At 35.9% G+C, this 16,489-nt stretch overlaps 1 protein-coding gene across 1 annotated transcript; it reads right to left on the reverse strand.

The window, feature by feature from the left end:
- Nucleotides 1-9,978: 9,978 nt before the first annotated feature.
- Nucleotides 9,979-10,950, reverse strand: LOC308678905 (olfactory receptor 5G9-like; the record flags this gene model as incomplete). The annotated part of the gene is made up of 1 exon (XM_081346135.1): nucleotides 9,979-10,950. The coding sequence occupies one exon, from the start codon at nucleotides 10,948-10,950 to the stop codon at nucleotides 9,979-9,981; it is 972 nt and encodes a 323-aa protein (XP_081202261.1).
- Nucleotides 10,951-16,489: the final 5,539 nt, after the last annotated feature.

A 16,489-nucleotide genomic window follows, 5' to 3' on the forward strand; every position in this document is an offset into this window, starting at 1 on the left:
AATCTTACCTTGACCTCTAGAATTGGCTCAGGAGTAGCAAAATAAAAGGACTAATTAAGTAAAATCTAATTGAACACCATTTCTAAAAAAGACAACATCCTAGCTTTGCATTTATCTTCTATTGAAGGCCATGGTCCCCACTGTGTAAATTAATTTGATTTATCCTAAAGGAAAAGAACAGGTCTCTAGATGATGATGTATAAGGGAATCTGAAAACTTTCAGACAAACACAGGTCCTTTGAGAACACTATTGTTATGGATGAAGAGTAAGCAAAAATGCCAAATGTTTTATTTATTTTGTGAGCTGCATATCAGGGGATTGAACAAAGGGGTCAGGATTGCATAAAACAGAGACAACACTTTGTTAATGTTTTGCAGGCCATCTGTTTTGGGCAACATGTAAACAATCATTAAGGTGCTATACAAAATGGACACCACCATGAGGTGTGAAGAGAAGATTGAGAAAGCTTTTTTCCTTCCATTGACAGATGACATTCTTATTACAGTATAAATAATAAAAATATAAGATGCCAAGGTCAAGAAGAAAGGGAGCAAAATACACGTAATAAATAACAGAGCAGTTGCAAGTTCAATCAGGTGTGTGTCATTGCATGCTAGCTTTAATATTGGATTCAATTCACAAAAGAAATGATCAATTTCAGTGGGGCCACAGAACCTCAACTGATAAATAAGATATAAAACTATGTTCATAACAAATAAACCATGAATCCATGATCCAACTATAAACTGGAGGCAAATTTTGCCATTCATTAATATTGTGTAATGCAGCAACTTACAAATTGCTACATACCTATCATATGACATTGCCCAGAGTAGACAACATTCAGCAACCACAAAAATAGCAAAAAAATAATATTGCATCATGCAACCAGTTACGGAAAAGGATTTTCTTCCACCATAGATGAGATTAGACAACATCATTGGAAAGATGTTTGAGCTGTAGCCGATGTCCAGGAAAGCCAGATTACCCAAGAAGAAATACATGGGGGTGTGAAGATGGGGATGAGTAACAACCAGCAAAGTGATGAGGATGTTCCAAACCATAGTAACAAAGTAAATAACTAAGAACAAGCAGAAGAACCTGTAGATCAGACATGTCAAACTTGTGACGACACATGACGTCGCACGACGTATCGGAGCTTTTTCACCATTGCCGGCAATGGGGTGGGCACGGTTTCTTCATGATGCATCCAACCCATGAGCCGGCAGTTTGACACCCCTGCTGTAGATCTTCAGATCCTGCAAATCCAAGCAAACTGAATTCCATGATTTCTGTTTGGTTATCTGGAAATGGTTCTGCCATTTCTGAAAGTATGATATCTAATTTATTTGAGCTGCTCAGAAGTAACTTATGTAGTTCTTATCCTTTTATCTCATAATTAATTATCACTGTTGTAACACATGAAATACATAAAAGTGAATGACATTTTTTCTGTTAACAATTTGATAATTAGAAATGACAGCAACACAATATATGAGAAACTTTGAGAACAAACTGGTGAACATTATGAGGTCAGAGAAACTAATTCTGATTTTGTGGTTAGAAAATTAAAGTTCATTGGGTTATCATTTTCTGTTTATTTGTGGCAAGTCTCACAGAATTCAGTGTAAGTGTTCCACTAAATAACCTTTATTGTGAACATGAACAAGTCTCTGACAATCCATTCACTTTTTATACACAAACTAAAATTAGAAAGTGACATTTGAAGGAAATTACTTTTCTCTGTTTTTACTGATTTGACACTTAAAGTCCAAACTGAGGTGACCATTAATTTTTTTGACAGGCAAAAATTTTGTTAGATGTTATCAATTAGCTCACCAAGAGAATATTTATTTTTTCTAAAGTTCCCATCCCATCTAAGAAATATGAATCTTTGAATCATGTCTTAAATTTTGACACATATCATGTTTACAGTTGAACTGAGAATGTGTTTCCTTCCTTTGTCCTTATTTTAAATAAGAAAGACATATGCTGGGCTGTAGGTTTGATATCCCAGCTTTGCAATTTAGCTGCAAACATTTTGTCTCCATTCGGGGGATATCTTCAATGTGCTTTGAATTGTGTTTGTCTGTCAGAGCACTGGCCTTTAAATTGGTGTGGGTGTTGTTTGTCTGGTTTGGGGCTCTTTGATAGGCTGGTTGTTATTGTTGGGCCATGGTCCTTGGTGTTTAAGTATTGTCTGTGTGATGCAAATGGTGTTTTGTTTGTTTGTTTGCCTCTGAGTCTTGGTCTGTTTTCAGGTCTGTTTTTGGGTTTGTTTGTTTGTTTGGCTGGCTGTTCTTGTCTGGATGTGGCATGGTTTCTTGTGAGGGGTTGTGATTTTTGCTATGTGGTGGGGTTTCTGTTTGCTCATTTTAAATGCTTCCTTTGGAATTGTGTTGAAGTAGTTCCTTCATTCTCAGCGGTTGGTAGATTGGGTCGATGTCAATGTGTTTGTTTATTGACTTATTGGTGAAGAACCAGGCTTCGAGGAATTCTCTTTCTCTCCTTGATTTTGCTTGGATTACAACTGTGGTCCCAGTTAGATCAAACCTGTGTCCTTCGGAGTCTTCATGGATGGAAATGAGGGACAGTGTCTTTTCATAGCCAGGAAATGTTCATGCACTCTGATAATTTTCTTCCTGTTTGGCCCACATAGTTCTTTTCACAGTTGCTGCACTGGATTTGGTATATATTTGTCTGGTCACTGTTACTCCTGTTATGGTTGTTTTGTTGCTTTGAGCGTTTATATTGTTTGTGTTGACCAGAAGGTCAGCAGTTTGGCGGGTCGAATCCCGAGTGCCGTGTAGCAGAGTGAGCGCCTGTTACTCGTCCCAGCTTCTGCCAACCTAGCAGTTCGAAAGCACGTTAAAATGCAAGTAGAAAAATAGGGACCACTGCGGTGGGAAGGTAACAGCGTTCCGTGCGCCTTTGGTGTCTAGTCATGCCGGCCACATGACCACGGAGACGTCCTCGGACAAGCGCTGGCTCTTCGGCTTTGAAACGGAGATGAGCACCGGCCCCTAGAGTTGGAAACGACTAGCATGCATGTGCAGGGGAACCTTTACCTTTACCTTTACCTTTAATTGTTTGTGTGTAGCAATCTCTGGATGAAGATCTGAACATACAGATCAAATCTTCAGCTTCCACAGGAACCACCCCAAATGCCACAAACAAAGCTGCATCAGAACAGTGTTTGGGAGAGCAGAAGTCCATTGCAATAACACAGAAGCCAGATCAACAGAAGAAAAACACTTATAAAAAGTCTTCTAGAGAAATGGTTACCCAGGAAACTTCATCTGGAGATTGATACACACAAACAATACAAACAGCCAAAACAACAAAACAGCTACAACAGGAACAACAATGACCAGATGAATCACAATTCCCTACATCCAGAATGTTTCAGTGATGACATATAACCTGCATATAATATTTACAAATGAAAATTCTTAACTATGGAGAGTTTTTATAAAAAGAGTCTCTGCTGATTATGATCAGTCAATCCAATGAAAGGAGCTTTAGCTTTGGCATGAAATTTCCTACTGCTTCTTTCAAACTTCTCTGTAAATGTCAGATGTTTACATGGGGAGGGGTTATAGCCAGTGGTGGGATTCAGCTGGTCCACACCACTTTGGCAGAACTGGTGGCTAATTTATTGTTGCCCAGGCCCAGAACAGACTTCTGGAAGCGGAATCCACACAGAGAACCAGTTGTTCACATATCTGAATCCCACCACTGGTTATAGCTCAGTGTCAGCAGAGTCAGCAGCAATTCAACCTCTGTCTCCACCCTCCCATTTAAGACATCAGATGCTTTGATGCTTGTGTAATGACATTTCCAAAGATAATCACTTGGTTAATCCAGGAAGTTCTGCAGGAGGAAAAAAAACCTCTATAAAATTCTTCTTTTTTTAAATGTGCTGAATTTCTTAAAAATTAAAATAGGAAGAATCTTTCAACCCAACTGATACAATTTATGAGATGTAGAATCTTTATTTCTCAGAATTTATTTCTCAGAATTTCTCAGAATAGAATAAAAATAACCAAATTCACTTGTTTATACCATTCACCCTGCTTTGGCTTTCTTGGTGAGAAGAACAAAATCATGGCAGAATTCTTTAGTATCCCTAATCTCTAACATAGTAATCTGGAGAAATCAAGAAATGTGATGGTGTTCTCAAAGAATCCCAAATCTTGATTTTATTGGGAAATAACATAATATAAATAAAGATAGAGATAGATAGAGATAGAGATAGAGATGGAGATAGAGATAGAGATAGATGGATGTGTGTGTGTCTGTGTCTGTGTGTATGTGTGTTCATACTAGATTACAGTGGTAATCTTGCAATGGTATACAATTTAGCAACTGCTTTTCTAAGTGCCTCTATTACCTCCCTATTTCGCAAACTGTATATCAGGGGATTCAACAAAGGAGGCAGAATTGTATAAAATAACGATACAGTTTTGTTGATTCTTTTCAGGCCATCTGTTTTGGGCAAAATGTAGACAATCATTAATGTGCTGTAGAAAATGGATACCATCGTGAGATGTGAGGAGCAGGTTGAGAAAGCCTTCTTCTTTCCACTGACAGATGACATTCTCATGACAGTAGAAATAATAAAAACATAAGATGCCAAAATCAAAAAGAAAGGAAGCATGATGCACAGGATAGATAACAAAGTAGTTACAAGTTCAATTAAATAGGTTTCACTGCACGCTAGTTTTAATATTGGATTCAATTCACAAAAGAAGTGATTGATTTCACTGGGCCCACAGAACTTTAACTTTAACAGGTGCATTAGATATAAAACTATGCTCATAACAAATAAACCATGGATCCATGATCCAACTATAAACTGGACACAAATTTTGTCATTCATTAATGTTGTATAATGGAGTGGCTTACAGATTGCTACATATCTATCATATGACATTGCCGCTAGGAGACAACATTCAGCAATTGCCAAGACACCAAACAAATAATATTGCATTATACAGCCAGTTACAGAAATTAATTTTCTTCCACCATGAATCAGACTAGCCAACATCATTGGAAGGATATTAGAACTGTAGCACATCTCCAGGAAAGAGAAACTACCCAGGAAGAAATACATGGGGGTGTGAAGTTGGGAATCAGTAACAATCAGCAAAATGATGAGGATATTCCCAACCATGGTAACAAGGTAGATAAGTAAGAAGAGACAGAAGACATGAACTTGCAGATCCCCAAGTCCTACAAATCCCATCAAATATAATTCTGTGATTTCAGTTTGGTTCTCTTGTTCTGCTTCTGTTATGCCTGCAAATATGATACAAATGTGTATGATAAATATGATACAAAAATTATTTGAGATGCTCAGAAATTAGATATGCAGTTCTTAAACAAGTGCCACGATTATAAAGCAGTTTATGAATATGAAATACATAAAGGTGAATGAAATTGTCTGAATTCCATTTTACAAGCCACAGCACTACAAGATATAAGAGCCTGAGAAAAACTGATTTGAGAACAAATAGGTGAGCATGATGAGATCAGGGAAATGTTCAGAAGTTATGGTTCTAAAATAAAAGTTTGTCAACTTCTGTTTGTTTGTGGAAAGTCTCATTGAATTCACTCTTGCTATGTGAAGTTCATAGTACTGTTTTGTTAAAGAGCTGTCCTGAAGATGAACAAAAGTCTTCAGCAATCTGTTCATTTTTCTCAGCACTAACTGAAATTAGGAAATGAGATTCAGAGGAAATTAGTTTCATTTGCTTTTTAATTACCTTTGTGAGAAGTATGATATTCAACGAGTAGCTCTTCATCTTTTGTCATCATCTGCACCAGGTTCTCTGTTTAATCTTGCCTTGACCTCTAAATTAGACTCAGGACTCACATAAATACAGGGAATAATTGAAGTGAAATCTAATTGGACACTGTCTCAAAAAAGAAAAGAAAGAACAACGTCATCCTAACCTTATGTTAAACTTATATTGAATGGCACAGTCCCTGCTCTGCAAATTAGCTCAGCCTATCCTAAAGGAAGACCCAGTGTCTCTAAACGCTGATGCCCAGGGGAAACTGAAAATAGCCAGACAATCACAGCTCCCTTGAACACAATGCCCAAAATGCTTAAGGACAGACGAAAGCATAAAAAATTCATTTGGGTAGAAGAAGAATCTGAAAAATAAAACAAGTCTGAATAGCTTGTGATAGGTTTTATATGCTTATTTACCCCAAACAGAATAAAACAGGAAAAACATAAAATGGGGGTATCATTGTTAATGCAATTGATAGGGCAAATTTGTCTTCTAAATACACACACACAGAGAGAGAGACAGACAGACACACACAGACAGACACACACATATATATGTATGTGTGTGTGTGTATACATACATACAGACAGACACATATATACAAACATGCATACATGCATATGCATACAGTATATGTATATATATATATATATATATATATATATATATATATATATATATATATATATATACATACATACATACATACATACATACATACATACATACATACATACATACATATATATATATATATATATATATATATATATATATATATATATATATATATATACAGACATATATACATACCTGTATGCATAAAGTTCTCAAGTATGCTTCACCCCTACATTTGGGACATATTATCTTTGAAATGGAATCCAGATGCACACCCTGGAGGAATTTCTGTGCAACCCACAACCACAGCAATTCACTCTTACATTTTAACAGAAAGTAATTGGGTGGAAGAAACTATGTAGAAGATAAATAACCTGTAAAAGTGAAAACTGAAAATTTAAGGGTATTATTTTTAATCTGGACCACTTTCTGCTTTTTACTGCATCAATTAGCTCCATTCTTTCATGCACCTCTTAACATTTTCCAGATGTCTCATATCAGACCCTTGCTCTACAAAGAGAGAGAGAGAGAGAGAGAGAGAGAGAGAGAGAGAGAGAGAGAGAGAGAGAGAGAGAGAGAGAGAGAGAGAGAGAGAGAGAGAGAGAGAGAGAGAGAGAGAGAGAGAGAGGTGCAAGAAAGGTGCAACACAAAAAAGGCACTTTTAAATTGGCCACAAACCATTAGAAAATAATCATTCAAAAATCTGCTTTCAATTCCCTTGCTACTGGAAAAGGAAAGTGAAGATAGAAATACCCAAATTCATTACATCATCACACTACAGCTAAAGCACTTCTCTAACTCTGGGTTGTCCAATTTTCCAAATGGTTTTGAACTAGAATTGGCAAAATAAGACAGAAACCTGGAGGATTCTCACAGGTTTCTTCCCAAAATACCCTGAGTGTCAGAATGGAAAATATTCCTCTAAGAATGCAGGGATCCCCATTAGAGAACTGAGATGAAATCAGGACATTCCTATTCTTGAACAAGGAGGGGATTGCTCTTTTTTCCCCCATAATACAATTTGATCTATTTCAGGTTTTACATCTGTAAGGGTAAATCTAACTTTATTTAGATCAAGGTTGAAAACATCATACTTTTATTAGACTACATATCTTGTTATACTGATCAATTAGCATGGAAAGCAGGAGACCATGAGTTGGTCTGCCTTAGCCATGAAAGCTAGCTGGGTGACTTCGGGCCAGTCACTCTCACCTCACAGAGTTGTTGTTGTGGGGAAAATAGGAGGAAGAAGCTGTACTGGATAGGTTCATTGCCTTGAGTTATTTGTAACTTTGTGTGTGTGTGTGTGTGTGTGTGTGTGTGTGTTTGTGTGTGTGTGTGTGTGTGTGTGTGTGTGTAAATGAGTGAGTGTATGATGACATGTTAGCAGTCCCACTGGACTTCGACAAACATCAATTTGCCTACAGGGGGAACAGGTCGACAGACGATGCCATAGCTACTGCTCTACACTCTGTAGCAAGCCATCTAGAGAAACCTGGAAGCTATGTCAGGATGCTTTTCATTGAATACAGCTCGGCTTTCAACACCATTTTGCCGAGCATTCTTACTGAAAAGCTGACTGACTTGAATTTTTCCTCCTCCATCTGCAATTGGATTAAAGACTTTCTTAGGGACCAGCTACAAACAGTGAGGGTCGGGTCTGTTTTATCCACTCCCCTGAAGCTTTGCACCAGCTCGCCACAGGGCTGCATGCTTAGCCCCTAACTGTACTCATTGTACACATACAATTGTGTATCATCCAACCCATCTACTGCAATAATTAATTTCGCAGGTGATACCACTGTAGTGGGTCTTGTTACAGGTGGAGATGAAACAGCCTACTGGGGGAGGTACAAAAACTATCCATATGGTGTTCAGAGAACAACTTGCACCTGAACATCAGCAAAACAAAAGAGATGGTGCTTGACTTCCAGAGGAAAAGAAAGGAACATGTCCCACTTTACATTCGGGGTGTGTGTGTGGAGAGAGTTTCCTCCTTTAAATTTCTGGGAGTCTACCTCTGTGAAGATCTTACCTAGAAAGTTAATAGGACCCAGGTAGCCAGAAAGGCCCAACAGAGATTCCACTTCCTCAGGTTCTTGTGGAAGAACAGGATAGAACAACGGCTAATGAACTTCTTTTACCAGTCTACTATAGAGATCGTCCTCTCACACTGTATTGTGGTTTGGTATGCTGGCCTGACAGACGTGGATAGGAAAGTATTACAGAGGGTGGTGAGCACAGCACAAAACATTGTGGGCTGTTCCCTGACACCACTGGATGACATCGCCAGGGCTCGCTGCCTTGGAAGAGTGAGGAAGATTCTCAGGGATGACTCACACCCTGGTCAGTATCTCTTTACTCTCCTACCATCGGGTAAGAGATACAAGAGTATAGCCGGCCGTACCAACAGGCTGAAGAACAGTTTTTATCCATGGGCTGTCAGGCTCTTGAATGGGAAATAATTTTATGTGTGATTGACTTGTGAGGCCGGTGTGTTGTGCAATTAGCTCACATGGTGTAACAAGATGGAGGGTTTGTTGTCACTGTGAGTTGTGGGGGGGACACGAAGGGAGGCTCAGCCAATCTCAATGTATACATGGTTGTACTTTGACAATAAAGGTTCATTCATTCAAATAACGGGAATTATAATCTAGGTTTTATTTCTATTCATTATGCTTTAGATTTGCCAAGAATTCCCATCTTATAATTCTGGCAATCATGCTCCTAAGATATCTAGAAAGCACCAGGCTGAATAAATGTATTTTAGTTTAAATATAACTTCAAAATATAATGTTTGATTACACACAAAATATTGAAGATTTTCTATCTTAGTGATTAGTTTACAGGGGCTAGTATCAAAAAGATGCTGATTCCCTGTGAATCAACATGGTTTACATCACATCATTATATTCTGATTAAACATTTAGCATTTATGTAGTATCCCTGTACTGCTTATATTAAATAATATATTTATATATGAGACAAGCTTAAGCAAATGAAGACAAATTATTATATTGTGCTAAAACATGATCTGTTGAGCTGAAAGTAGAGAACATACATTTTAAATTATTGGGGGGAAAACTCCAAATATAACATTTGTAAAACATACTTTGAATAATATAGTAAAAGATTTATTTGTTTGTTGTATTTATTTATTTATAAAAGACAGAATCTATCTAATTTATTTGGTCCACTAGATATCTTTGTATGCAAATACCAGGAGATTACGTGGAAGGAGACAGAGTTCAACATGAATAATACTACAAGAAACTCATCTGATATGACTATCTTTGCCTCATATATTCAGTGCTCTCATAGCTTTCCATAACATTATGGTTGCATGGTCAGTCCAGGAAGTACTATACAAACAGCAATGTGTTTCACCAGAAATCATAGTCTTACTGTGAATCCACCAGACTTTAATTAAATCAACAGAAGACATCTTAATCATATGTACCCTTTGAAAAAATAGTTGGCTTGTGTAGTGGAAGAGAAAGAGACAAAAAACCAACATCTTTAACCAAATGGGAACCCAACTAGCATTTTACTAAACGTTCAAACTAAATTCCAGTGATATATTCTTTTAACAGTACATAATTTAGCAACTGCTTTTCCAAAAGCCTCTTTTACCTCCCTGTTTCTTAGGCTGTATATCAAGGGATTTAATAAAGGTGTCAGGACTGTATAAAACAGAGACAAAACTTTATTGATTTCTCGCAGTCCATCTGTTTTAGGCAAAATGTAGACAATCATTATTGAAACATAGAAAAGGGACACCACCATGATGTGTGATGAACAGGTTGAGAAGGCCTTTTGCCTTCCATTGCTGGATGGGATTCTCACAATAGTAGAAATTATATGAACATAGGATGTCAAAGTCAACATAAAAGGTGGCAATGAACATACAGCAGCTAGTAATGTGGTTAAAATTTCAATTACATGTGTATTATTGCATGCAAGATTTAATATTGGATTGAAATCACAAAAGAAATGGTTGATTTCAATGGGGCCACAGAATTTTAACTGGTACATTAGATACATAGTTATATTAATAGCCAATGAGCCACTTATCCAGGATCCAGCCAGAAGCTTCAGACAAACCCTGCCATTCATAATGGCTTTGTAAAGTAGTGGATTACAGATTGCTACATATCTATCATAAGACATTGCTGCTAGAAGGTAACATTCAGTGACTGCCAAGAAACCAAAGAAGTAGTATTGTATCATGCAGCCAATTATAGAAATGGCTATTGGACCATCACATAGAAGGTTGGTCAATGTTACTGGAAGAATATTAGAGCTGTAGCATGTCTCAAGACAGGACAAATTACACAGGAAGAAGTACATAGGAGTGTGAAGATGATAATCAGTAACAATCAGGACAATGATAAGGATATTCCCAACCATGGTCATAATATAGACCATCAGTAAGAGGATAAAGAGAAGAAACTGCAGATCACCAAAATCTCCAAATCCCAGCAAAAGAAATTTGGTAATGGTTTGATTTTGTTCTTCACTTGGGGCCATTGTTACAAAATGATATCTGCAAAAATGAAATAAAATTCATAACAATTGAAATTGTCAATGAAATTCTGTCATTTCTTTGAAAGAGTATTACATTTATTTAAAGCAAATTCATCTTTCATGCAACTAGAAGTGGGCTATGACCACATTCTATTCTTATCTTGTGATAATTAAATGCCAGGTTTTAATTCAAGTCCAGGAAAGATCACCAATATAGTTGTGTGAAAACTAGAGTATGGTAGCTAGATAATATAAATTTGCATTCATATATTTCATTAGTATAAACTCCACTGAATGGAGTATAATTTACTGGGAAATTATAGCTGCCCAACTGATTGAAGTGAAGTCCTATTTCAACTACTCTAATTTAGATTCAAACATTTTATCTAAAACAAAAGAGATTTTGTCATGTTTATTTATATTGCAATTCAGTTGGAAAACTTGCTGTAAAATTATTTGAATCCTGACCTATAACAATGCCCAAGTATATGTTTACCTTTCCTTCTTTCTTTCAAATAACACACGCATGACAATGGTGGTAAATAGACTGTACTTTTGAAATTAGATATTGCTACATTCACTTCATATTTTTATATTACATTGAATATTATCTTGGAAATCCAGTTTAAAACTAATATTTTTACTTTTCAGATCATAAATTAATCATCAAAGTTCATGTCTTATTTTTGGTGGAAAAAGTGTAGTAACAAGGCTGTCAATCATAATACAAATTCTTATTTTCTTATAATTTTCATACTGTTCAGTATATATAAGTCTAATAGCTTGAGTTGTTTAAAGCTTGGACTGGGTTGTTCCAATTCCAAGATATTTAAAAGGCAGTATTTAAAATTAATATAAAGATAATAATAATAATAATAATAATAATAATAATAATAATAATAATAATAATAATAATAATAATAATAATAAGAAGAAGAAGAAGAAGAAGAAGAAGAAGAAGAAGAAGAAGAAGAAGAAGAAAAAGAAGAAGAAGAAGAAGAAGAAGAAGAAGAAGAAGAAGAAGAAGAAGAAGAAGAAGAAGAAGAACAAGAAGAAGAAGAACAAGAAGAAGAACAAGAAGAACAAGAACAAGAACAAGAACAAGAACAAGAACAAGAACAAGAACAAGAACAAGAACAAGAACAAGAACAAGAACAAGAACAAGAACAAGAAGAAAAACAAGAAGTTGGAAGGGACCTTGGAGGTCATCTAGTCCAACCCCCTGCACAGGCAGGAAACCCTATACCATTTCAGACAAGTGGCTGGCCAGTCTCTTCTTAAAAACTTCCAGTGTTGGAGCAGTGTTAAAGGACTGTTATCTCCTTGATCTGCTGGCATAATAAAACATACCTAACTGCAACTTGGGTGCAGATTTATGCAATCTCAATTCTTTAATGTCCAGAATGAGTTTATATTACTAATGGCCATGATTATATAATAATTTCAGACTTTTCCACTATTATTAAAAATGTAATTATTAGGCATTTGAAAGAAAAAGTACCATACCTCAAAGCTTTACCTGCAAAAAAATAATTCATTCAATCTTTGACAAGTTGGGGTACAGTGGAAGAATTGAAGAAACACTGAACCAACCACTGAAAGAAAATTCTGAATAAGAAGAGCTAATGAACTATAAATATAAGTGTTTCTGGTTTCCTTTGAATTTAAGTCTTTTATTTTGGGACTACTGGTTCTTTTCCATTCCCCAGTTCCATGATGTTCAAATACTGATATGTACTCTTGAAGAAAACTGATCAAAGAGCAATTTCTTCCTTGCTGAATGTTGGACAGAAAGAGATCTTTAGTTCTTAATTTTTTTCTCAGTAGTAGGGTATCTCTGTTTATTTTAATGTGACCTATAAGAAAGATCATATGAGTAGCAATAGGAACATCTCTATCTAAATGGGAATAGTGCAAAAAGAAAGAGGTTTACTTGTGTGACATACTGTATTTCCAGCGTCTTGTGAATTAAAACAGTAGTATTCTCATAATCCCATAAATCATAATATCTTGGCAACTGATATACACTGATCCAGAATGAATGCTGACTATTCTAAAGAAGATGTAATTATTTAAAAAATATACAAACATTTTCTTTTATTAATGATGAATTTAACAGGTTTATCCAACATTGTAATTTCTACAAGTCTGTGTTGGTTGTGGTCACCTAAAAATCTTTTTCTTGATTAAGTAAACCATGGTTGGTCTCTGACCATCAGTGAAGATTAAATTAAAAACCAAACATTACAGAGTTGGGTCTTTATAATCAGGCTGCTTGCCTCTGATCCTGTAGAACAAATTACTACCTGATCTATAGGAATATGTATAAATAAATAAGTTCAGAATGACCATATCAGTATTTTTGTTGTTTTACCTGAAAATAAAGACCTGATTATCTGAAGTTGATTCCTGGCAACTTTATGGACACCTCTATGCAGTTCTCCTGTCAGTAGTATAGTTGTCATTGCTGTTTTCTCGGATTTTGTTTTTTTAAATTTCCAGTCTAGTCTTCTGTCCTGGATTTTCCTAAACTTTTCTAATGTGTCTAGCAATTAGGCTTTATAACTCTGCTGAATCTCTGAGCCTAGCCAGGTGCTCTCTTTTCTCAAATATCCTCAAAACTCCTCTGCTGTCCCGAACCATCTGTATTCCTTTTTCTTCTTTTATTTCTGTTCTAAAACTTAAAGCTATTTGTTTTTATTTCCTCTCTTCCTTATCTACTATTTCATCAGAACAAATGTCCCTCCTGATTTATTGCTTTTTTCCTTTTCCCATAGGAAAGGGTCAGTTCTGTTATCTTCATTTTAAAAAATAATAAGTGTTTTAAAGCTTCAGCAACTGGATTTGATTAGATGCTCAACTTTCTTGTTGAGACTTAGATAGATTTTCTCCATGATGCTCTGTTCCCAATTTGGTTCTTCAGCACTTTCAATGGTGCACTCATGTTACTGTAACTGAATCTAGCCATCTTGCATTAATCAATCATTTTTTTTATTTTTTTCATGTGGTTTTCATAATAATAATACAATAATAGTTTGCCACTGTCTTCTCCCATATGCTATGAATTGATACCTTGTCACTAAAATAATTATCTGCCTCCAGCATCTTCCATATGCTGCTATCTAATATAGGTACTTGCTTTAGCTGGGCAGCTGAGATGACCTTCATGTCTTTGTATGAAGATTCTCTTGGCATACACTTTGGGTGTTCTTCACACATTCTCCCCATGAACACCTCCCACCACAGCAAGGCAGTACAGAAGAATTTGGGCATTTGGGCAGGGGGGAGCTGATATTCTTTAAAAAATGAGATATGCCAATGCTGAACTAATTCAACTACAGACTTTACTTTCAATTTCATGAATAACAACTGTAAAATGAATGAGTGCCTTGAAAGTGAGAATAAGAGAAACATATCGTGTGTATCAATATAAGATGAGAGCCAATTCATTTTAAAGATTAAAGCATCAAGCAAAAGTGGGAGATTGTGAGTTCTTGTCCTGCCTTTGGCACAAAGCCAGCTGGGTAACCTTGTGCCAGTCATGCTGTCTCAACACTAGGAGGAAGGTAATAGCAAACTACAAATCTTGCAAAGGTACTACAGTACTCAGCAGTCATCACGTGAAGTGTGGGGGGTAGAAAAAGGTAGTTGCAAAGAATGTAGCCAGAAAGCCAAGATTGATTACGAATTTTAAAAAGACAAATAAAATGTCAAGCAATATTGCTGGAAATAAAAAAAAATGTTTTGGAAGTACTGTACATGAAAAGTGCTAAACAAAGAGCCTTCAGCAGAGTGAATAGAATTAAAAACTTGTTGTTGTCAGGGAACCTAAATTATTTGCAATGAATTTTAGATAGACCACATGATGCAAGAAAGACAATAGATCTGAAAAGTCCAAAATCTTTTAGACAGGGAAACTTGGAAGCATGGCTCTAAAGATGGATATACCTGTGGAAAAATAATGCAAGTGAATATACAATCTTTGTGTACCTTGATAGAATATTATTGAAAACGGGAAAATGGATGGAGACATTTTAATGTAAATACTGGTGGAGATATAATGGATAATATGCGATCTATGGCAAGGAATGAATGATTGTCAAAAGAACTCAAAAGGGCAGGCTTTAAGAATATAGCATCCTTATGCCCAGTTACAAAATAAATATAGGAAAAAGGGAGTTAATTGAGAGAAAACAAAACACTGTGAAACTCATATTTGGATGGAATTATCTCAATTCACAGAAGTGGCCCTGAATGCTCTTCAATATCTTCATAAATGACTTAGATGAGGGAACTGAAGGGGATCTCTGATGACACCAAACTGGCAGGAGTAGCCAACATCCAAAGAGACAAACTCAGGATCCACAAAGATCTTGACAAACTTGATCAATGGGCCCTATCAACAAAATGAGTTTCAATGTGGAGAAAAGTGAAGTCTTACATTTAGGTAAGAAAAATCAAAGGTACAAGTACAGATTGGGCGAGACCTGACTTAAAAACAGTAACTATGAGATGGACCTTGGAGTCCTAGTGGACGATGACTTGACTATGAGCCATCAGTGTGCAGCAGTAGCCAAAAAAGCTAATACAATCCTGGGTTGTATAAACAGAGGCATATAATCAACATCACGTAAAGTATTAGTACTGCTTTATAAAACCCTAGTAAGACCACACCTGGAATACTGCAGCCAATTTTGGTCACCATATCACAAAAAACGTGTTTCGAGTTTGGAAAAAGTTCAGAGAAGGGCAACTAAGATGATTAAAGGCCTGGAGACTAAAACATATGAAGAATGGCTGCAGAACCTGGGTTTGGCTAGTCTAAAGAAAAGAAGAAATAGGGGAGACATGATACCAGTATTCCAGTATTTGAGGGGCTGCCACAAAGAAGAGTGGGTTGCATTATTCAACAAAGCACCAGAGGGCAGGACAAGAATATAATATATAGGGATGTGAAAGAAATCAGCTATAATATGTCATTCTCAGATAAAATGTTTTCTAAAACAATTGTATATTGAGAAAACTATGTATAAAAATGGATATCATAGGCACTTGCATAAAAATAGCATAAACTATAGAAAGATAAATGACTGATAATCAAAAGAGTAGATTATTTAATTTCTTTCTTAGCTTTTTTAATAGTATCAACTATCATTATTCAGTAGTTTAGAACAGAAATAATTGCATTAAAACCATATACATTACTGAGCTTTGTTCATGTTTAAATAAGAATAAATCAAGAAAAAAATAGCAAACCATCTAAAAATTAAGCACCGGTAATTCAGATCAGTTTTAGACTAATCCAAACATCTGTATTCCAGAAATAATCTTGATATGTAGTTGTACCTTGAAAAGGGATGCATAATTACAATTTCCTTTTTCTGCTATTTCTTTGATGCAAAGAGAAGTGAAGCAATTACAATTTCTCATGCTCATATTTTGTCTAGCAATTACCTAATCTGAAAACATTTAGCAACTACTTTTGTTAGACTACATATCTTGTTATACTGATCAATTAGCATGGAAAGCAGGAGACCATGAG

This window comes from Vipera berus, assembly GCF_964194415.1.
Source record: "Vipera berus genome assembly, chromosome: Z".
Lineage (NCBI taxonomy): Eukaryota > Metazoa > Chordata > Lepidosauria > Squamata > Viperidae > Vipera > Vipera berus.